The 23,697-nt window shown below is 42.8% G+C and overlaps 1 protein-coding gene and 1 pseudogene across 2 annotated transcripts; one reads left to right on the top strand and one right to left on the bottom strand.

Moving 5' to 3' along the window:
• The first annotated feature begins 1,820 nt into the window (after nt 1-1,820).
• lgals3a (lectin, galactoside binding soluble 3a) lies at nt 1,821-21,917 on the top strand. 2 transcript variants are annotated; one of them, XM_054796944.1, is made up of 6 exons: nt 1,821-3,121; nt 3,398-3,445; nt 3,522-4,232; nt 18,639-18,727; nt 19,156-19,312; nt 20,017-21,917. In XM_054796944.1, the coding sequence occupies exons 2-6, from the start codon at nt 3,431-3,433 to the stop codon at nt 20,170-20,172; spliced, it is 1,128 nt and encodes a 375-aa protein (XP_054652919.1). In that variant the 5' UTR covers nt 1,821-3,121; nt 3,398-3,430; the 3' UTR covers nt 20,173-21,917. The 2 variants fall into 2 exon arrangements, with proteins under 2 accessions (XP_054652919.1, XP_054652920.1); XM_054796945.1 differs by having other exon boundaries at nt 1,822-3,121; nt 3,428-3,445.
• LOC129192678 (stonustoxin subunit alpha-like) lies at nt 10,130-14,964 on the bottom strand (annotated as a pseudogene).
• Nucleotides 21,918-23,697: the final 1,780 nt, after the last annotated feature.

The raw sequence follows: 23,697 nt of genomic DNA, 5'->3' as shown, positions 1-23,697 counted from the left end.
ACATAGTGACACAGGAAGGGATGCTGAGAAGTGACATGTATTTCCTGTCAGCTTTGTCATGTAAGACAAAGCATAAGACTTTTTACAAGTAATAACGTCACTCTTTGCTCAGTTTCCCCCCTTTCTGCTCTTGTTTATTCATTTTCCAAATGATTCAACTTTCTTCATAAATAATCTGTACATTTTCTAGCCGTAATATTATCATTTATACCTACATTATGACTCATTTTCCAAAAATGTCAACTTTCTTTTCTTTGTTTCCCAAAATATTACAACTTTTTATTGTTTTTTTCCTCTGGAAAAAATGTTTTTCCTCTTAAAATGACCAAGGAAAAGGCTTGGAAAAGGAGACAAAAATGAGTGCATCCTAAAGACAAGGCTCCAAACCAAAAACAGAGCAATGTGGTCTATTCCATCCACTGTAAAGATGAGGAATGCAAAGAGCACTACATTGGGGAAACTAAGCAAATGCTCCAAAAAAGGCTTTATCAACATCGCAGGGACAATGCTAGTGGTCCTCAATCAGCAGTACATCTACACCTTAAAGCTACCAATCACTCTTTTGAGGACAGCGAGGTAAAGATTTTGGCCAAAGAAAACAGATGGTTTGAAAGAGGAGTAAAGGAAGCTATTTTTGTCAAACAACAGAACCCATCATTGAATCGGAATGGTGGTTTGAGGTTTAATTTGGACCCTGTGTTCAGCAGGTTACTGAGACCAAAACCCACAGCTCTTAGTCTTGCAAATGAGGTGAAGGCAGGGCCGAGCCAGAACAATAGATGCTAACTAGCCAGTATCAGAGTCGTTCATACCCAACTCAGGGAGCGACACTTCCCTTTTATCGGAGGTGTTAATAGCAGGAGAGGATTATACCACTACTCCACCCAGGCTTAGTGTAAGGAACCAATAGGAGGAGGGTGTTGGCACACCAATTCCGCCCACTCTTACTGTATTTAAGGCCTAGGCTACCAGCACTTATTAGTTCGCTGACGAAGCTCTTCGGATGAGGAGCGAAACGTCCGACACCTTCTTCACAGAAGTACAGATGACGTCTCAAGAAGCCTTTTCCTCAATGGACAACTCCTGTATGACTGAGAGCCTACACAGACTCTTAAAATGACGGTTTTATTCTGATTAAATTGCAGCTTCTTTTCTCGATAGAATGACTTTTTTTTCTCCTAACATTTGGACTTTATTCTTGTAACGTTGCAGGTGTTTTTTCCATTTCTGCTGGAGGTGGGGGTTTTTTCAGCTATTTCAACTTTCTTCTTGTAATTATGACTTTATTTCCATAATATTTTCACTGTATTCTTGTGACATAACTTTTTCCGCAACTTAATTTTCCAAAAATGACAACTTTGTTTTGTTTGTTTCCTGTAATATTACGAGTTTTGCTGTTGTTGTTTTTTTTCTTTTTTTTTTTGTTTTCCTAAATGATATTTTTAAAAAGTGATATTAAAAAAAGTGAAAATGGCGACAAGGGACTTACATTTCACAGGTAGGTAAATGCTTATAAATGATAAAAATAGATACTTTAAATCTGCAAGCATCTTTTCATCTAAGTAGTTGTAAATGAGCCCTTATTCTCCTTTAGATTTCCACACTGCAATGTTCAACTTCTAAAGCAATGGGTAGTAAATATGCGGAGAGACAGGTGGATTCCTGCAGCCAGATCGCAACTCTGTTCAAGTCATTTCACCGAGGAGAACTTGGACAGGACCGGCCAGACTGTTAGATTAGGACAAAATGCAGTTCCAACATTTGACTTTCCTGATCATCTTCTAAAGGTATGCTAGCATTTAACTTTGATACTACGTAGATCCTTATCGTAACAAATACCTTGTGAACACTGAAATTGACTTGTTATGCATTGTAATTTCACACCATAGCGGTAGGAAACAACTTCAACTGGAGGGAAATTTTGAGATTTGGGTCTAGTAAATTTACTCTGTTTCAATGGAATTTTTGTTAATTCGTGTTCATTTTTATACCGAACCATAATAAATGTAGTGAATGAAGATACATGTATGTGTATGCGTGTGTGCTTTTTGGGTGAAGCAAGATGGCCGACCAATGGCTTCATGCGGTCAGCAGGGACGCCCCTCCCAGTCGTATAGCGTTCAGTGGGTTCGGCTGATGCAATTCCATGCACAACATGAATCGTTCTCTTTTTGCCACATCCAATATGGCGGTGACGCCCACGCATGATTCAGCGCTCAATGCGGCGCGTTTTTTAATCTTTTTTTTTTCATTCAGCTTTATTAATGCATTACAATTTATAATAACAGTGTCAAACCATGGGCATTAACAAACAACAGTTGGATAACAACAACATACATAAGCCATATAGGGATTAAGGAAATACAGTAACAGAAAAGTGATAAATAAATACATTTAGGAAAAAAAGAAAAAATAATAATAATCATTAAAGTGAGATACACCAGGGGACATTAGCAATGGAAATTAAATTGAATTAAGGATATTGAATTGGGAGCACACATTTATAGTCTTGATAGCTTTCTTGTTGCTCAATGCGGCGTGTACGTCACCGGAGAAACTCGCACATGCGCAACAAGTCGACCTACCCGACTCACAAAACTGGTGAGCCCATTACGACCTACTAAGGCCGTTCACGATTCACTCATGCGGCTTTAGCTAGCGAGTCTAGGTTCGTGAGTACCCGGGTTCGAGTGTTCGATTCGGCGATACCGAGCGGGCAGCTCAGACAGGAAGAGGAAAGGAGCAGATCTGTTGCTTTTGAATACAGTTATACAAATGCAGTTAGAGTATCATTTGCGCAATTAACGCCATGTTACATGGTTTCCCTTTTAATTTAGCAGCAGCGACAGGGTAAGTGAACGAATCAACAGAGACGAATACCCGCTAGTGCCGGTTCAGTAACAAAAAAAAAACTCGCGAGGTTTGAACGACTCGGTAAATACTCGACCACCATTAGCGCGCACCTCGTGTTAGAAGAGTTGTTGCTCGTGCACGTCACGCGAGCTTGTTGTAGTTCTACTTCACCCTGCAGGGCTAAGCTAGCTTTCTCACTGGCTAAGCGGCCTACTGTTGCTCCCCTCGGCTTTCACTTTCACCACAGAAGAGTCGAGGTTTTCATCCGGTGAGTTATTTTTTTCATCAGCTCTTGTTTTGCTTTTAAAGCCAACACAGCTAGCTAGTTGTTAAAACAACACACAGTTAGCTGTCAACATGCTCGCAACTTAGCTAGCTTTTGGAAGAAAGAAATAGTCTTGTGTGTTTGCAGTAATTAGCATAGCTTGGTGTATGTGTGTGTATTTCAGTTCAGGCTTTGCTAAGTGGACTTTGTTAGTCATTACTGGAGAATGGAAAGATTGAGTGTGCAGTTCCTCATGTGACACTCCCTCCTGGTTGACAGCTTCCCAATTCACTGGTTGTCTACTTTCAGGTCATGGCAGATTTCTCTGTGAGTATTTGTCCTGCTTTCTTGTCAAGCGGTTGGTGCGCCATGTTGACTGAAGAAGTCTTTTCTTGTTTGTTAGCTGTCAGATGCTTTGGGAGACAGCACCCCAAGCCAGGCCAAAACACAAGGCAACACCAACCCATCCGCTCCTGCAAACAATCCCCCACATCCTTCCAACCCGGGATGGCCCACCTCTGCCCCCGGAGCTCCCACCCAGCCCTCCGCTCCCTCCGGCTACCCGGGTGGATGTGGTCCAGGGGCTCCGGGCCCGTTCCCATTCCCCTCCAGCCCTGGAGCCCCGGGCCACTACTCGGGACCTCCTTCAGCACCCGGTGGTTTCCCGTCTGCTCCTGGTGTACCTGGACAATATCCTCCAGCGCCAGGGGCTCCAGGGCAGTATCCCTCAGGTCCCGGAGCGCCAGGCCAATTCCCAGGGCACTACCCACCTGAAGGAGCTCCAGGACAGCTCCCCGGAGGCCCAGTTCCTTATCCAGCTGGACCGTTCCCCTCTGGTCCTGGAGCTCCTCCTGGGCCTTATCCAAACATGCCTCTCCCTGGTAACTACCCCCCAGCGGGTAACGGCGTGTACGGACCTGGGGGTCCCGGTGCTTTCCCTCCTCCAGCCGGTCCAGGCTCTTTCCCGGCATTCCCCGGTGGAGGCTTTCCCCCTATTCCTCCAGGCTCTTGGGGGTCTGCGGGTGGAGGTTTCCCACCTGCCCCAGGCTCCTTCGGTCCTGGTCTCGGCCCAGCGGGTTCGTATGAGGGGCCCCCTGCTCCAGGAGGCATGCTGGTGAGTACACGTCACGCTGACATCCAGCTGCTTTTCATGGCTTTTGGTGGAGGACTTGTCATGGAGCTTCTTGGTGACAAACTCTCACTTTCCTTCATTTTTATGACGACGCGTTTCCACCAAGCGGTTCAGCTCGACTCAGCACGGTACCGGTACGGCTGGCTTGGGTAAATCCTGGTATGTTTGGCTTAAAGGCCCATATGAGAGAAGTCAATGGCCACACGCACATCTCCCACCTCTGCAGATGACAGTTTTATTTTAAGATGTGTAGCGAAGCCTGTCTTACCAAAGTGGCACAGGGTGGGCTCATTGCACTCGGGGCGGGTCAGAGGTGGTATCACGACGGTGAGCTTTTTCCTTCACGATCATTTGAGCACCTCGTCTCTCCAAAGTGGAGCAAACAAGGGAGGGAGATGATACCTGTCGATCACCTTTGATACTCATGATCGCATAATACTGTTCAGATGACACATTGATGATGCCTTTGATATTCCTAGTCACGTAATACTGTTAATCTTAAAACTTTTAGGAGAAAACATTCTCCATCCCGTCAGGAAGTAAACTGCTTGGTGGAAACAGTTGAAGGGGAATCCACTCTTGATACCACACACACACACTGCCGATACCAGTCACACGATGTCAATATCAGGCACACAATATCGACCGCTGGCACACACTGGATATTGGACATGCAATTTTGATATCAGGCACACAATGTCAATATCGGATACACTGTTGATATCAGCCACACACTGTGGATACCAGGCACACGCTGCAGATATCAGGCACACAATATCGATCTCAGGCAGACACTGGATATCAGGCTGACATTGTCAATATCAGACATACTGTAGATATCAGACACACACTGTGGATATTGGGCACACACTATTGATATCAGGCACACACAGTGGATATCACAGGGTTGCCACTATTTGTAATTCATGGTGGCGGCGCGCCACTACAAAATAAAAGCCGCCACACCTAAAAATATAATTTTTACAACTTGCAAACAATGTTAAGTAATATATGGTATGAAAGTATATACTGTATATCAGGGGCGCAGTTATGGTTATCCTCAGAGGGCCACTTGTATAATTCTATTTTAGAATTTCATTAATAATTAATTATTACATTAATTTTTCATTAATAACTAATAAAAAGTATTCATTTTAAATTGGATTTGGTAACAAAAAAATATAAGGTTTTCTGCCAATATTGATAACGAATACATTTAGCAAGAAAGATTGTCTTTTTGACAAAAAAAATTGAAGTTGTTTTTGTTAGTAATTCATTTTGTTTTTACTTTAATATATTATTTGTATTATTTATTGTAACTGTGTATGTTTATTAAATTTTTGTAAAAATATGTTAAATATAAAAAAAATATTGTAAATGTATTTAGTAGTAGTACTTTATTAATCCCACAGCAGGGAAATTCATCTGTTTTTTATTTTTATATATTCAAATGTTTACTTATTTAAATATATTTATATTAAGGAGAAAGTTAAATTATTAAATTACAGCATACATAAAAAAATACAATAATATAAATCATATAATTTTACAGTAGTATAAAAGTACTTGCATTATTACGCCATAGAATTAATGAAAAAATGTTGTCAATAATATCAATTATAGGCAATAAATATCATCCAGCAAAATGAGTTATTGTGACAGGCCTAGTTCCAAGCAGCAACAGTGCTTCAATTCGGGGAGCGCCCATCAGGGATTTATGCTGCCAATTCTGGTACCAATCATCTGAGTGAAATCGGCTGATACTGATCACATGGATTAACTGTAAATTTGTCCATTTACAAGTCCCCAACTTATGAACATCCGACATACGAACTTTCGGAGATGCGAACACAAGCCGACTGGTCTATTTTTTTTCATGTATTTTGCCTTGTAGCACTCTACTGTAAGTCCATATTTATACTGCTACATGCTTGACCAGTAGAGGACACTGTGACACTGCTAATGGGACCAACAGACGCTGGGCAGAGAAAGCTAAATTGAAAGCTAAGTTATAGCTGTATGATACAACCCGGACAGAGCGTGTGATTAAAGTTTATGAAGAGTTAATAGGCCTGCTTAATTCTACACCACCCACAGAACACTACCTCTTTTAGAAGAGTCTAACAGCGACGACGATTGGTCCTTTTTTTTTTCAATATCTCCTCCTCCAACTCCTCCACAACGACGTATGCTCGACCACTCCTCTTCAAAGGTAAATAACATTTATCATTACATATTATTATATCACTTTTATTATTGTTTTTTTCATTAATTATCCTCGTTTAATATTACTACTGTACATCCAAACATCCAAATCCAAGAAGAGCAACGTGACCTGCTTGAATGACTATCGCCCTATAGCACTCACTCCTATTGTTATGAAGTGCTTTGAAAGAATAGTCATGACCCACATCAAAAAGAGCATCCCGGCGGCAACTGTGGACCCTCTACAGTTTGCATATCGCCAGAACCGATCCACGGATGATGCAGTCAACACTGCCATCCACACAGCCCTTTCTCACCTACAGGGCCAGGACACATATGTCAGAATGCTATTTATAGACTATAGCTCTGCTTTTAATACAGTCAGCCCCCACAAACTCACAAATAAGCTCCTCACACTTGGCCTGTCTCCCTCCCTCTGTAACTGGGTGTTTAACTTCCTAACAGGCAGACCCCAGTCAGTCAGAGTCCACAATCGCACATCCAGCTCAAGAATTGTGAGCACCGGGACCCCACAGGGGTGTGTGCTGAGTCCACTCCTCTACACGCTCTTCACCTACGATTGCGTGGCCTCCCAGAACAACACCAGCATCATTAAATTTGCGGATGACACTACAGTCATCGGACTGATCACTGGTGGTGTTGAAACGTCATACAGAAGAGAGGTGGCGGACCTCATAGCTTGGTGTCGTGATAACAATCTCCTTCTCAATACAGATAAGACTAAAGAGATGATCATCGACCCAAGAACAAGGGAAAAGGAGCCGCATAGACCCCTGTTTATTGATGAGACTGAGGTGGAGAGGGTGAAAACCTTCAAGTTCCTTGGCACACACATCAGCGAGGACCTCACCTGGTCTCACAACACCCAACAAATGATGAAGAAGTCCCAAAGGAGACTGTACTTCCTGAGAAGACTGAGGAAATTTGGCATGTCCACCACAATCCTGAGTTGCTTCTACAGATGCACTATGGAAAGTGTCCTTACCGCCTCCATCACTGTTTGGTACGGTAACTGTACAACACGTGATAGGAAGGCACTCCAGCGGGTGATCAAGACCTCACAGAACATTGTTGGGGCAGCCCTCCCCTCCCTGCAAGACATTTATAAAACTAGAGTCCTACGCAGAACACACAACCTCATCAAGGACAGCACACATCCACAACACTCATTATTCACACTCCTACCGTCAGGCAGACGCTACAGGAGTTTGAAGTCCAGGACCACAAGGCTGGCAAACAGCTTTTACCCACAGGCCATCAGGCTTCTCAACGAAGCACTCACACACGCCGCACGCAACACACGCACACACTCATAGCACTTTATTTATTATTTATTTATTTGTATTATTTATTTGTATTAATGTCTCTTCTGTTGTTGTTGTTTAATTTATTGGTATTTATGTTTCTTATGTTCTTATTCTTTTTCTTGTGTATTCTTTCTTTTCCTGGGAGAATGAGCAGAATACGAATTTCATTGCATAGTAGAACTGCTGTTTTACTGTGCATATGACAATAAAACTCTTGAATCTTGAAACTCATATTTACATACATACACACATACTGTATATGTATACACGTACATGTACAGTTGAGATCAGAAGTTCACATACAGTTGACCCAAAAATATTCAACTCTAATTTTACCTTTTAATTTCAAAGAATTGAATCCAACTGCTCATGGTAATAATTGGGCACAGTGTCACCTTCATTTTATCAATGATCTTTCATAGATTAAAATGAAAGGATAAATTTGTTAGCCCATTTAATGGAAAATGTCAAAATCATGATGGGTCAAAGTTTACATACACTGAATAACTTGGTTCAATTCCAGTAGTAGATGGTAAGATAATGTTATGTAATCATTGGTAATGGTCCACTGCCACCAAGTGACAACCTCATTGATGACTTATTACATAATGATATTTACATAACCATGCCATAGCCCTCCTGAATGTATAAAAGGCCACTCCCCAGTGCTAGGTGGCCACTATGACAATTCTGCAGCATGGGGAAGTCGAAGGAACTTAGCCAAGACCTCAGAAGGCGTATAGTGGAGTTGCACAAGGAAGGATTGTCACTTGGAGCAATTTCCAGGCAATTAGATGTGCCACGACCCACCACTCAAACCGTTGTTGCAAAGTACAAGAAGCTTGGGACAACAGCTACCCTGCCAAGGAGTGGAAGGAAGAAGAAATTGACGCCAAGAGAGGAGCGAAACATTGTCAGAAAGGTGCAGAAGAGTCCCACAACCACCAAGAGGGAGCTCTGTCATGATTTGAAGGCAGCTGGCAAAGATGTGTCTGTCTCCACTGTTAAACGAGTTCTGCACAAGAATGGTCTCCATGGGTTCCAAGCCAGAAAAAGCCGTTACTCACAGAAAAGCATCGCAAAGCCCGTCTGAAGTTTGCAAGAGAACATGTGAACAAGGAGACTACATTCTGGAAGCAAGTTCTTTGGTCCGACGAGACCAAAATGGAACTGTTTGGCCACAACACAAACAGGTGAAGCCTTCAATCCGAAGAACACGATACCGACTGAAATATGGTGGTGGCAACATCATGTTGTGGGGCTGCTTTTCTTCGTCTGGCACTGGTACACTCCAGAAGATAGAAGGCATCACGAAAAGGAGCATTACATTGAGATTCTACAGAACGTCAAGACGTCAGCCCAGAAATTGAATCTGAAACGGAACTGGATCTTTCAACAGGATAACGATCCTAAACACACAGCCAAAATTGTGACCAAATGGTTCGAAGACAAGAAAATCAAGGTCCTGGACTGGCCTTCACAAAGCCCTGACCTTAATCCTATAGAAAATGTCTGGTCTGAGCTAAAAAAAAAAAAAAAAAAAAACGTGTCCGTAGACGAAAACCATCAAATTTGACTCAGCTGTACACTTTCTGCCAAGAGGAATGGCCAAAGATTCCGGCAAGCTACTGCAGGGAGCTTATAGACAGTTATCCCAAGCGATTGATGGCAGTTATCAAGGCAAAAGGTGGTTCAACCAAGTATTAAATCATGTTGGAGGAGGTGTATGTAAACATTTGAGCCGCTGAACTTCAGAAAAATGTCAAACTATGTTATATAATTCTTGAATAAAGAAACTGTCAATAAATCAATCACGAAAAAATGAAGTAGACATCTGAAATATATAGTCATAAGAAAACAATATTTGTGGCATAAGTGTAACCCGTTAAAAATTATGATTAAATGTTTTTTTCCAAGGTGTATGTAAACTTCTGATCTCAACTGTAGTACCTATATCATTGGTAATATTACCTTTTCCCCTACTTAAGAACAATTCGACTTAAGAACGATCGTCTGGAACCAATTGTGTTCGTTAGTTGGGGACTTGGTGTATTTATGATGAGTGCTCTTGGCCAAGGGTCTTGCCTTGCCTTCCTTTAGATGAACTGACTTGTGACTCGTGTCAGGACACCATGGAAGATTCAAGACTCAAGAGTTTTGTCATATGCATGGTAAAACAGGCAGTTATACTATGCAATGAAATTCTTATTCTGTTCATTCTCCCAAGAAAAGAAAGAATAAGAACATAAGAAACATATATACCAATGAATTAAGCAACAACAACATAAGAGACATTAATACAAATAAATGAATAAATAAAGTGCTGAGTGTGTTGCGTGTGTGAGTGCTTCGTTGAGAAGTCTGATGGCCTGATGGAAACAACATAAGTGGAAAGCTCATTAGAATCTTGTGCCATAATGGACACGCAACATCAACTATGTCATATTCTGACATGGCTTCAGCCTTGTTTAGACGTTAAATGCACTTTCCACAACAATACCCAAACAATACTACTGTCTGAACCACTAAACCACTTCCCACTGAATGTGGGGTTTTCCGCAGTACCTAAAACGACATTAAAGCATAAACGTGTTTGTCAAATACTCCGAAACCTTCATAAAGGGGTTCTTTATATACTATCTCTAAGGTTAAGCAATGTTTCATATTGTTTCCAGAGACACTATAGAAGGCAAGAGTACCACTTGGCCAGTCGAGAAACACTCCCATCTTTTGTGTGCCAGTAAGGGAGACTGCGTCTGAAAACACATCCATGGCTCCCAACGCGTATTGCACGTGATGCTTTACTCAAATTGCCCAGGAATGGTTTACATCTCCAAACTTTGCATATATCGGCCACTGCTCCAAACCTTTCCTTGGAGCTCCAGCGCGTGCAGCCACCACATAAATTTCACCCCTCCACTCAACCTCCCAATAATGACGACCAGTCATCCCTTCCTTCCAGAGAACTTGAGGTTGATCAGTAAACCTCTCAGAGTTAAAAGGATATGACCTGCCACTGCCATTTGTCACCCTCTTGTTCTCATCAGACAGAGTGAGGTTTGTGTTGACGGTATTTTCATCCAATGTGAGATCAATAGCATCTGGAAGAAAAACAAAAACACTTCAGAATTTGCAGTTTGCATAGATTGACTTGGAAGTGGAAACTGCAGTACACAATTCAACTCACACCAGATGACTTCATTTCTGTCTGTGATGTTGTCGGGTGCTGGGAGGGATGGCACTGTGAACTTGTCACTGAATAGAAGGTCGTCCTTGTAATGGTAGATGGTTGATGCCTTGTATGTCTCATTAGGTAGGGCAGTTATGAGGAACTTTACACTGCTGTTACGCCTCAGAGGTTTGGCATATTGAAGGAACGTTCAGACATCTTCTCTCATTTGGATGATATCAGCATCGGTGAAGGACGAATTTGTGTCATCGGTTTCTTGGAATTGGGATGCGTCTAAGTATTTGGCCATGGCCTCAAGGCAAGGGTCAGCAGTGTCCAAGTTGGTGAAAACTTAGACAAGAACATTTGTGACACCTGGAGCGAGAACCACTCAATCCAATTCGGTCTTTGTGCTAACAACAAAGGCATTTGATTCACGCATTATCATCTCGACGCAGGACCGAATGACATTGATGTCTCGTTCTTTGGTGTCCAACCACTTGGTAAGGTCGAGGGAAAGGCTTCTTGAGACGTCATCTATACTTCTGTGAAGAAGGTGTCGGACGTTTCGCTCCTCATCCGAAGAGCTTCGTCAGCGAACTAATAAGTGCTGGTAGCCTAGGCCTTAAATACAAATACCAACTAGTGCTGAGGGAAGGAAAAAGGAGACACAACATGTCCAGAGAGCGCTCTCAACCTGTGGGTACCCGCGGTGGGCTTTTAACAAATGTCAAAAGAAGAGTGTAGGGAAAGAAACCCAAAAGCCCACAGAAGCAAAAAGGAGAGGAGTGGTAGTCCCTTATGTAGCGGGGGTCTCCAAAAAAACTCCAGAGGATCTTATGGCAACACAAAATTCCAACCTATTTTAAACCAGTAAATACCCTGAGACAAAAATGAGTGCATCCTAAAGACAAGGCTTCAAACCAAAAACCATTCACTGTAAAGATGAGGAATGCAAAGAGCACTACATTGGGGAAACTAAGCAAATGCTCCAAAAAAGGCTTTATCAACATCGCAGGGACAATTCTAGTGGTCCTCAATCAGCAGTACATCTACACCTTAAAGCTACCAATCACTCTTTTGAGGACAGCGAGGTAAAGATTTTGGCCAAAGAAAACAGATGGTTTGAAAGAGGAGTAAAGGAAGCTATTTTTGTCAAACAACAGAACCCATCATTGAATCGGAATGGTGGTTTGAGGTTTAATTTGGACCCTGTGTTCAGCAGGTTACTGAGACCAAAACCCACAGCTCTTAGTCTTGCAAATGAGGTGAAGCCAGGGCCGAGCCAGAACAATAGATGCTAACTAGCCAGTATCAGAGTCGTTCATACCCAACTCAGGGAGCGACACTTCCCTTTTATCGGAGGTGTTAATAGCAGGATAGGATTATACCACTACTCCGCCCAGGCTTAGTGTAAGGAACCAATAGGAGGAGGGTGTTGGCACACCAATTCCGCCCACTCTTACTGTATTTAAGGCCTAGGCTACCAGCACTTATTAGTTCGCTGACAAAGCTCTTCGGATGAGGAGCGAAACGTCCGACACCTTCTTCACAGAAGTACAGATGACGTCTCAAGAAGCCTTTTCCTCGATGGACAACTCCTGTACGACTGAGAGCCTACACAGACGCACTTGGTAAGGTGTTCTTGACTGAATGGAGACTTTTCATGGTCGCTTAGGACTTTTGCTAAGGTGCTCTCGTCTTGTTTGCCATCGCGGATAGCTGGAAGACTCTGAGCCAACATCAATTTGAGGATGTGTAAAAAGAACACAATGTTTTAAAAGTATTTACATTTTTGTGAATTACAGTGAAGTCTTGTGCCACACCGCTGTACAAGCTATTATTGCATCTCATTTCCACTTCATTTGCATCTTCCATAGAAGTTTGAATGTTCCTTGCCAGGGCAATGCTGAGGTCTCCGATCAGCTTAGGAGCCTAGGGGTACAATAAATTCGGAGGATACAGCCAGACAACCAGAGGAGCACTGTTGTCCTTTTGTGCCAGCAGCGCTGGAAGCTCACAGTAGGCTTTTACTGCATCAATAAATGTGACAGGATTTGTTTCAAGGATGAGGTCCCCAAAGAATTTACAGCTGAACTTGTTTGTCAGTGCTTGTTCTTCTTCAGAGAGATGAACGCAAGCCTTGCCTTCAATGCTAAGCAAAGGAATCTTTTTGATCACAGCTTCCATGTTGCCCTGGATATCTTGAACACGGCTGGATTCCAACTTCTCACTGTCGAACACAAAGATTGCATTTGCCTCATAAAGGATCGCAGTGACGATATGCGTTGCCTTGCCTTTCTCAAGGATTTCTTATTGTTGGCTGTTCAGCGGTCCGAGAGCAGGTACAGACAGCTGCTTGAAGTTGGTGGTAGCTCTATACTGAAAGGTTACTCTGCTCTGGTTCTTGAATTTCTTCTGGTCATTCAGGTACTTGGCAGATCCTCCAACCTCAACGAGCCCACCCAAGAAACTGAGCTTCAGAGAAGCTTCAATATCCATCAGAGAAGACTTTGATTCAATGGTGTCAGAAGCAGTAACCTTAAAAGAACTGCTTTTTTGAGCAGTTTCAGAGGTGTGGCTTTCAAGAGTTGCTGTGGCCCACAGAGTGAAACCTGCAAGATTAGTTAAGTTTTAAATGTATCCTATTTTTTTTATGAATGACAATGCTGACAATGATAAACATCTGCAAACAATACAGATGTAAATATGCACAACTACTTGTACTACTACTTTCCATCTGTAGACCCCTGGCAGGTCATGAGAAATAACAAGAAGCAATGTAAAAACAATGCATAGTAAACAATCAAAAAACATGAAAAGGCTAAAAAACAAGGCTAAAAGTGGTCTCAGACTTGGTTTTGTTTCATCCACTTTTTGAGATTGATTTTGAAGATTGTGTTGGTCTGAGTGTCTTATTGTTGATGCTAGACTGTTCCTTTAACTTGACAGCACTGCTGTTTATCCAGAAGTGGTACACCTGTGTGGTACCTCACAGTGCCCATGAGCTGTGGCCCTAGTGCCCGTCCCGCTCACACCTTCAGTTGGATAAAATCCTTCATGGGGGGCGGGGCAAGCTCATGCAAAACTTGCATTTTTAAGTTGAATAAAGTTATAAACCCTAACCCCAACCCTAAGTTAAAAAACTGGTACTTTTTCAAAGCAGTGCTGGGATGAGATTAAAAAAAAATGTTACAGTAATAACATTTTTAAAAAGCGAATGCATACTGTAGGTTTAATTGTTGTGCCAGCAGCAAGAGACCAAGTTGTGATGTGGCTTTCTATGTGGGGAAGAATCATTGAGTGTAAAAACATCCTTGCCTGTCGAAAATGTACATTATGAATTCTCATTTTAAGTTCATCACTGCAATTTTTTGTTTCCTTCCAGTTAGTTTGTTTACATTTTGCTAACTAAGCTTGTTGTTCCCTTTTAGCTTCCTCTGAGAGTTATAAAGAAATTAGCCTTAGCCTTGCGCAACGTACTTATTACTTTGTTTCGAATCGAAGTAAGCTTCTGTCTGTCTGTGACCAGCCTGCGCTCTTAGCAACATGGTCTGTCTTTCATCAGCCTTCTGCACTCATCATCCATCATTCATCATTCATCCAGGGCAGTGCATTCCTCTTTCTCATAAATGGTGATGCTATTTCATTTCATTTTGAACCAAATAAATCGGGATCGTTTTCATGTTAGAAGATGACAGAACCTTGAGAGATAAAGGTGTCCCAAAAAATGGCAAACCAAATATAGCATCAAGTTGTACCTGGGATCAGTTCATCTTTGCAGGCATTGTAGAGCATTCCCAAGGTGAAGGGCTGACCCAGAGCAGCCACTTTCTTGCTCTCTGAGACTGACATGCTGGCAGATTGCCTGAAATCCAAAGAAGACGAAAACATTTGTTTTTAACCATCCACCTTTGATCAAATCAAACAATGTACAGTACATTAACAGCAATGTGCATTCACCATAAAGCAGAAACAGACAGCATTCAGCATTCACCGCTGTTTTGTAACCACTCACCTGGTGTAAAGATCGGCTGTCAAGTGTGTACGTCTTCCAAGTTTAGCGTGCTGCTCAGCCAGGTTGGATGGCCGTTTATAGTAGAGATGAAGTGGAATTTTGCATGCCAAGCGTTTTTATCATCATCATTTGTGTTCCGATGTGAGCCAAACTCAAATCGCATGTATTCAGCGTGCCAGACAATTATTCAAATACTGTACATGAATGATGACACTTCAAGGGGAAAATAACGTTGGAGACCCTTCAAATGTTCTCATGTAGCATTCTGAACAGACTTAAGAAAAACTGAGCAAACATGGTGAATGCAATGCACATCCATGATGGAATTTGTATTTCAGTGGTGACAGGCTGCGGTGAACTGTGACCTTTACGCTCTTTTGCTGTGCTTTGGTCTGCAACAGCATGAAAAGAATCAATACAATGCAACTAATTTTACATGTAAACGTAATCGTGATCAATAATTCTGAAAACAAAGCCACATGAAGTCCAGAAATCAATGAGGAAATGAATTCAGTATGAGGCTTATTACTGAGCCAAAGGGACACATGACCACACATAGCCTGAAATTATGCACAGAGCTAATATTAACGCTCACCTCTGTGCATTCACATGCAGCATTAACATTTGGCAACAAGGACGAGGCGAAAGGAAGAATAGAAAATACACGTCTTGTCTGTGCGGAGTCGGAGAAAGTCCGACACATAGGTCTCGATCTGCGTCACACATGGTGTGTTCAAGGGCTGCCACGCCCAAAGAAGACACATTATTGGTGAAAGCATAAATGTGCTTGTGTAACGGATGCCAGCCTGTGAGGCTGTGCGAGTGTACGTTAGTAAACCTCACTCCCTCTGCCTCAAGAGCTGCGCTGAACACGCGGCCGACAGTCTGGACTTTTAGTCGTGTGGTCAGCGCCCTCGCCTCCCATTACTAAGGTCTTATGTTCGAGCCCCGGTGCGGGCAGGTGCGAAACAGGGCGGGTTACACTTGACCGTGCAAAGCTATGGACTTTCTAACCTAGTCAGGGCATCTGGTCAGCAAACAAGTGACAGCTCAGAAAACGCACTAATTAGTCACAGCACCACGCTAGAAGACCAGCTCTTATTTGGCACAAAATATCAATCATCTTGAGAAATGTTCAAGATTAAACACCATTGATGCACAACGTCAACATCAAACTTACCGACTACACGATTTCTTGCTGTCAGCCTTCTGCACCGGACTAACGACTGTGGCTGTTCGCATGAGGCGTTCGAGCGCATGACGTACATCTCAGTGTTCGGTGCTAATGTAGTCTGTACGTGTGTATGCAGGTAAGCCAGCGTCAGTGGCGGTATGTCCTTTCAGAATTCAACTCTCTATTAAATTCTATTTTTTTCCGGGAGTTTTCTTTTTAGGGAATGATTCATGGCTGTGGTTAACTTACCTTTTTGCGTCTCACGGCACACACCGGCACCACGACCACTTCCCTTGCTCATCTAATCAGCAGTCAGGACGCAGTCTAGATGCATTCACTGACTTGCAGTGAGGCAGATATTAGATTATTGTATTATATTATATTATATTATTAGAGATATTATAAGCTCTTTTTGAAACCGCATAGGTCCTCCACTTGGGTATTAAAAATGCGTGAAGAAAGGGAACCCAACAAGGTGGCTGACAGGCAAAGTGTGTAAACAAAGATGCCAGAAGAGTCCAACAGCAATTGATTCGACACGTTGGCATGGATTGTCTTAGCCTGAGACAAACTGTCGCCAGTGGACTCAATTGGCATTTTACAGACTAAGTTTGGATTCCCATGGTAACAAGGGACAAAGTGCGGCCCTTGTTAGCTGAATGCAGGACATGCACGTTCATTTCCAAATGCTGGTCGATTCCATGCTTCAAGGAACGTTTGGCAACTCTAATGGTCTACGTGGTACTTCTCGCTCTGCTGGGTTGGTCTCCACGCCTCATTTGTTAACGTGATACTGCTAACAGGCATGCACAACCTTTAACGCTTTGGATGGAAATGTTGCAAGATGAGAAGCAAATACATGGAAACTGATCAAGCTAGCTTCCCATCGTCTTGTCTGTTATTGTGTGCAACTGGTTATTACTTATTCAAATTCTTCCAAAATGGTCTCCCTGTGGCGGACGACTTAATTTGCAGTCAGCTACGGGGTGCCGAATGTAGCAATCCAGTCACGCTTTTCTAACTGATATATCTGGAATATTTGGTCTTTTTCCCAAGTTCCCAAGTAAGACTTCTTATGACCTTTTAAGACCATAATGAAAACAGTTTCAGACCCATTTCCAATCCATACTGGCAGAAAAGTATCAAAGACATGAAGGGAAATGGGAGGCCACAACACAACAAAACACAACAACTGGTTGTGCTTGATCAGTTGTGACCAGGCTGCTCAGGTACTTCACTTGTGTTCTGTAGTTGTGGTATACGCTAGTGTCCTCAAATATCAAGACATTTTAAAGCAAGTCTCCATTTCTTTTCAATAAAATTAAACTTCATACATGTTTAAGACCTTTCAAAATCACATTCAAGACATTTTTATGGGCTTTTAAGAGAATTTCAGATATTTTAAGGCCTTCAATTCAAATGATTTGGTTTTAGAGTTTTTAAGACCCGGTAGATATCAGGACACACACTGCAGATATCGGGCACACACTATTGATATCAGGCACACACTGTAGATATCAGGCACAACACTATTGATATCAGGCACACACTGTAGATAACAGGCACAACACTATAGATATCAGGACACACACTGTAGATATCAGGCACAACACTATAGATATCAGGCACACACTGTAGATATCAGGCACAACACTATTGATATCAGGACACACACTGCAGATAACAGGCACAACACTATAGATATCAGGACACACACTGTAGATATCAGGCACAACACTATTGATATCAGGACACACACTGCAGATAACAGGCACAACACTATTGATATCAGGCACACACTGTAGATATCAGGCACACACTATTGATATCAGGCACACACTGTAGATATCAGGGATACACTATTGATATCAGGCACACACTGTAGATATCAGGCACACTATTGATATCAGGCACACACTGTAGATATCAGGGATACACTATTGATATCAGGCACACACGGTGGATATCAGGCACAGTGTGGATATCAGGCATTTACACTGAGAGCACGCAAGTGGAATGCTGGTGTTTCCTGTGGTGTTGCTGGGTGTGCTGCGGGGTGCAGAACGTTCTTCTGGTGTGAGAAGCAATCATGATGACTGTGAAAATGCAAACAAGTCCAAATAGATGCTGTGTTTTTGTCTTGCAGCCCAGATACTATCCACCCTTTAAATGATGTCCACTTGTCAGTGGGACAAGGATCAACACAGGCTTGCTGCACCAGGACTTATTTCATGGACACATCTACTGCACTGAAACATCTTTGATACTTTTCTCTCAACATATCCCCTCAATGACATGTATTTCTATATTAAAATGCTCTTATTTCCATCTCTTGCTTTTCATTTGATTTCATTTGCTGTTTGACACAAGGATGAAATAACCCACAAGATGTCTGGTGGTATGCCTCGTGGTGGTCTACTCATTTCCTGTGACGTTCAGTAAAGCTTTATTTTGGAACGTCATCATATGAAATATGAAATCTGTTTTATTGCAGATGGTGCCATATGATCTCCCACTCCATGCGGGAATTCTTCCCCGTCTTGTCATCACAATCATCGGGGAGCCTCTTCCTGCTGCCAACAGGTGTGCTAGTTAAAGCTCACCTGTACCCCTGGCTAACACAACAACAGGTGTGCTAGTTAATGCTCACCTGTACCTCTGGCTAACACAACAACAGGTGTGCTAGTTAATGCTCACCTGTACCCCTGGCTAACACAACAACAGGTGTGCTAGTTAATGCTCACCTGTACCTCTGGCTAACACAACAACAGGTGTGCTAGTTAATGCTCACCTGTACCCCTGGCTAACACAACAACGGGTGTGCTAGTTAAAGCTCACCTGTACCCCTGGCTAACACAACAACAGGTGTGCTAGTTAATGCTCACCTGTACCCCTGGCTAACACAACAACAGGTGTGCTAGTTAATGCTCACCTGTACCCGCTCCTAGCAGGTGTGCTTACCTGTATACTTGCAGTTTTGTCTTTTATTGATTGGTTGTGTCGTCCTGCAGGTTCCACGTTGACTTCATCAAAGGTCCAGACGTGGTCTTTCACTTAAATCCTCGATTTATCGAGCAGACGATTGTTAGAAATTCCAACATCGGCGGATGTTGGGGTCCAGAGGAAAGGGGCGGCATTTTCCCGTTTGTTCCAGGTCGACGTTTTGAGGTATGCCAAGTTTGCATGTGTTGTTATTGAGGGTGCTGTGTTGTGATTGTTGTGATTGTAAGAGATTGTGCATTACGCCACCTAAAGGACTGGAGTGGAACATGTTTTCCACAACAGGTTTTGAATGGCAGTGCATCAGACAGCCCAGAGGTTGTACAAAGTAGCCGCCAGTAGCTGCCAAACACGCTGTCATTGCAGGCGGGATGTTTGTTTACCTAAAGGCTGTCTTTCCTTCAAAACCCGTCTCATGTAACAAGCTCCTTTGGAAACCTTCATCATGATAAAGTGTAAGAGACATCAGGTGTAGAAATTGGTGGCCTAAATTCAAAGCTCCATCATTAGGTTGCCTACAGCCGTACACCTGGCAACTAAAGGAGACTTGCTGGTTATCCGAATGGAGGTGTGAACTGGAGCAGTTATGGTGCACTCCTTCATTGTTTTTTAACTTCTCTTTCCACTTAGTTAAGCTCTTGCGGTGGTCGGAGACCATTCTAGAGTCTCTAGGGCCCCCGACTGGGATTGGGCCCCAAGCAGCGTCCCCGGTGATGTATAAATAGTCCCAGTCTCATGTAATCTCACCTCATTGGAGCATTTCTTTTCAATGATTGGTGATGGGATTTATGGGTGTGATATTTCTTGTATGATAATGATGGGCCCCCCTGCTAAATATCCAAGCATGCTGTTTTTTATCCTCCTGCACGCAGCTGAAGATCCTGGTGGAGGAGGACATGTTCAAGGTGGCCGTGGATGGCAGCCACCTGCTGGAGTACGAGCACCGTGTGGGTGGCCTGGAGGACGTCACCCTGCTGCGGGTGGTCGGTGACGTTGTCCTCTACAGCGCGTCGCCCAGCATGATGTGATGTGCTCGCAGCCCCCAGGACAAACTCAAGCGCTCTTCCAGTGTTTGAAAACGCGTTTGATGGAACACCAATCAGCAGAGTGGAATCTTTGTTGTTTTGTATTTATCTCAGCAGATGGCACATTCATGCTGGAAGTGATGACTCACATGACACTTCGACACTTTGTTGTGCGTCCCAAATATTTCATCATCACCGTAGCAGACAGGACCCTCCTCACCAGGTGCAAAATACCAACAAGGTACATTTTGGATTGTTGGATCCTCAGGAGCTTCTAAGTCGAGATTCAACATGCACTAACACCAAACGGGAGTGAGACAAGATAGAAATGTATCGCATAGAAGCATTCACGTGGAATAGGCTGTTCATCAGCTGATCAAAAGTTGAAGTGCGCAGCTCAAAAAAAGCCTGAAATAGAAATAAAATGTTGCAGCAGCTGTGCCGTTCTTGTTCATGGGTGGAAACAGCTGTGAGCATGCTTGATGCCAGTGTTTCCAGGAGGCGCTACAAGTGGCCTCACTGTCTGGAATTCATGTCCACTTTTGTAAATCCATCCCCAAATGGTCTCCATTGGATTTGGATGAGGGGAACAGGCAGGATGGTCCAAAAGATTGACCTTATTCCTCTTTGTGAAGTGCCTGGCATTACCACACAGACCAGGGCCGTCAGTCATGAGGGATGACCCCTGCGACATTTGCCGTTTGACGCCCCTGCGCGACCTGAAGCTCCATTGTTCCATTGAAGGATCATGGTGGAAAACATCTCAGGTGGGATCTCCTTTTCATGCCAGTAACGTTGGAAGCCATCAGGACTGTCACGGGAGAAAAAAACTTTCTTCCACCTTTCAATATCCCATGTTTGGTGCTTCCCTGCACATTTCAAACCTTGAAGGAGACCAGGCCTTTGAAGATGTTGTTTCTTCTCTGGCAGATGGCATCTGATGGTTATCGGACTGCACTCGGCACCAGTACCAACCTTCATTTGGGTCGAGGATGGTCCCGTGTCTTGACGGACAGCCAATGGGATCCTCCGGCTCTTTTTTTCGGGTCTACTGCTTGACCTTTTTGTTCCATCACCCTCGGGATGTTTTTCAGAAGTTAGAAGTGACCGTCTTACCGCGTCCAACCTCAGCAGCAATGGCGCACTGTGAGAGGGAGGCCTCGCTTATGCAGCTCAGCAAAGAGAGAAAACTTTTTTGCCTTTGCCATCAAGATGACACTAAATCACATTCAGTCCACATTTTGCCTTTTAAAGGCTGTGCTCTTCAGCTTTTCATGATTCAGCTTAATGCTTCTCTGCTGTACATTACTTTTTCAGTTCTTCTTTTTGCATTTTGAAGCTCTGCTTAGAACCTCCTTAAGGTCCAACCGTGCAAAATGTACATTTGGATGGGGAGTGTATGTCATGCTGGTCCCTCCCAATTAGTTGAACACGATGCGTTTCTGTCACGCATAAAGCTGTCTTGCTTTTGCACTATGCTATCTTTTCCATACAAATCATGATTTATAAAGCCAAACACTTTCACTCATCTGTGTTTTAACTTTTCTCTCCATGTGGACTTCTAAATGGTCGCAAAATGATTGACGGAGGCTGTGAAATGTGTTCAACAGCCAAAGAGAGCAGGCAGGGGTCAAAGTCTAATGGCTGGCGATGCGTTGCTTTTACTTGTGAATCCAGTCTCCTGTCTGACTCGTTTTCCAAATGTGTTGGACAATTTACTTAAATAAAAATGTGTCAGTGAGTTATTCCCACGTGGTCCTGCTCCTGTTCACGTGCCTCAGTGGTCCAACACAACAGGCAATAACGTGATATCAACAGTGAAAATCTAAACGAATTGGCTTCTATGCAAAAACAAGCCAGCATATTATTAAACATACAGTATGTTTGGCATACACAATCATGCGGTGCGGTACGGAGCCCCGGGGCGGACATGGAGAAAAACAATATATAACGGGTAAAAAAAAAAAAAAACAACTTGCGTTATCTCGCCAAAGCTATTTAAGAGACTGTGGTAAAGTTACAAACATATTCAAACTTCCGGGAAGAATAAGTCCCAAGTGAATGGTTCCAACACAGCAAACATACCTCTTTCCAACCGTGGCAACACCGACAAACACCTACAACCCAGTTTTTATCAAAATGAGCCGTCTTCTGTGCAGTCTGACTTATATTGATCTCCACGAGAAGCCAGCGAGACCGGAGCGCAGGGACCGTCTACAAATGTCTTCTTCTTCATCTGTATTATGGCAGTTGGCATCAATGTTGACAAAAGGCATTTTCCAAAGTAATTGCTGTAGTAATACCAGGAAGGAGTCACTGATGTGTGAGGTGAGTTTTGTGGTCCTACATGTTACAGAAGTCAATTTAATCACTTAATAAAAAATTGCCCTAAATTACGTAAAAGTCAATTTTTACAAACTTGTTACTTCGTATATATTTTCATAGTTCTTAACATAATCAAGATTTTTTTATTTACATTTTTAATCTACCATGCTTACGGTATGCTTTTTCCTACATGTTTATGTAACCAATGAGTAATTAAAATGGAGTCCTGATAGCAGTTTACTATCAATCCAGGTTTAATGATTTGCTGGACTAAAATGCATCTCTTATTTTGCTTCACAAACTGGAAGTCAGCGAATATAACATGAATGGACTAAACATCTAGATATAACACACAAAGAAAATATATATATACAGTCAAACCTGTCTTAGTGGCCACCTTTATAGAAGGGCCACCTGTCTATAGCAGCCACTGAAAAATCCCCCCCCAGCAAATGTACATGTTATAGACCCTGTGTATAGCAGTCACCTGTCTAACGTGGCCAGCGGCCACCCATTTTGTCTCCCTTGGTCAATATCTGACCGCATATAGCGGCCAAATTACCAACTCAAGTAGAAGCTTCATGCACGAAAAAGTTTTGTTTTTCAATCAATGAAGCTGTCGTGTGTAGACTTTAATTACTGAGTCCTAGCTCAGTCACAATCATTCACAAGATCCACACAGACTGTCAGTTGTTCCACATAAAAAAGCCGTCTTCTTTTGAGCTTGCTATTTCCTGGTCAAACATGTAACTTTAAGAGCATTTGCACCAAAACATTACCGCAAAGTAGGCTGGGAACAGGACGTGCTCCCAGCGATGCTACAATTTAAAAAAAAAAACATATGCTAGCATGCATGCGGGAGCAAAACTGAGTTCGGTTGTACTTAACTGAAGTATTTTATCAGTTATTATTAAGCCACTAGCTTCCTTTTAGTAAGTAAAAACCTTGGCTATGATTGCACTACATTGTCATGTAGACCTACAAAGTACACTTGGAAGAACAAGAGGTGAATAAATGTATTGCAACTGATGAGGGGTAGGATTAAATAAGCTTTGCTTCTTCCTACTCCTTTTTGGACATGCAAAATTGTGAATTGTACTATGTGATGTGCTACTGTTTGACTCATGCATGTTCAGGATGAATTAAAACCATGAACCATGATAATAACAAGCCTAGTAGTGCTGTACAACTTTTATCAGCAGT

This window comes from Dunckerocampus dactyliophorus, chromosome 13, assembly GCF_027744805.1.
Source record: "Dunckerocampus dactyliophorus isolate RoL2022-P2 chromosome 13, RoL_Ddac_1.1, whole genome shotgun sequence".
Taxonomy (NCBI): domain Eukaryota; kingdom Metazoa; phylum Chordata; class Actinopteri; order Syngnathiformes; family Syngnathidae; genus Dunckerocampus; species Dunckerocampus dactyliophorus.
Note: the sequence above shows the minus strand (reverse complement) of the source record. Positions and strands in the feature narration are given on the sequence as shown.

Bases quoted from the DNA above. Each gene is read 5' to 3' on its own strand.
- lgals3a (XM_054796944.1), top strand. The intron at 18,728-19,155 runs GTGTGCTAGTTA...GTCGTCCTGCAG, and splicing joins CCTCTTCCTGCTGCCAACAG to GTTCCACGTTGACTTCATCA. The intron at 19,313-20,016 runs GTATGCCAAGTT...TCCTGCACGCAG, and splicing joins TTCCAGGTCGACGTTTTGAG to CTGAAGATCCTGGTGGAGGA.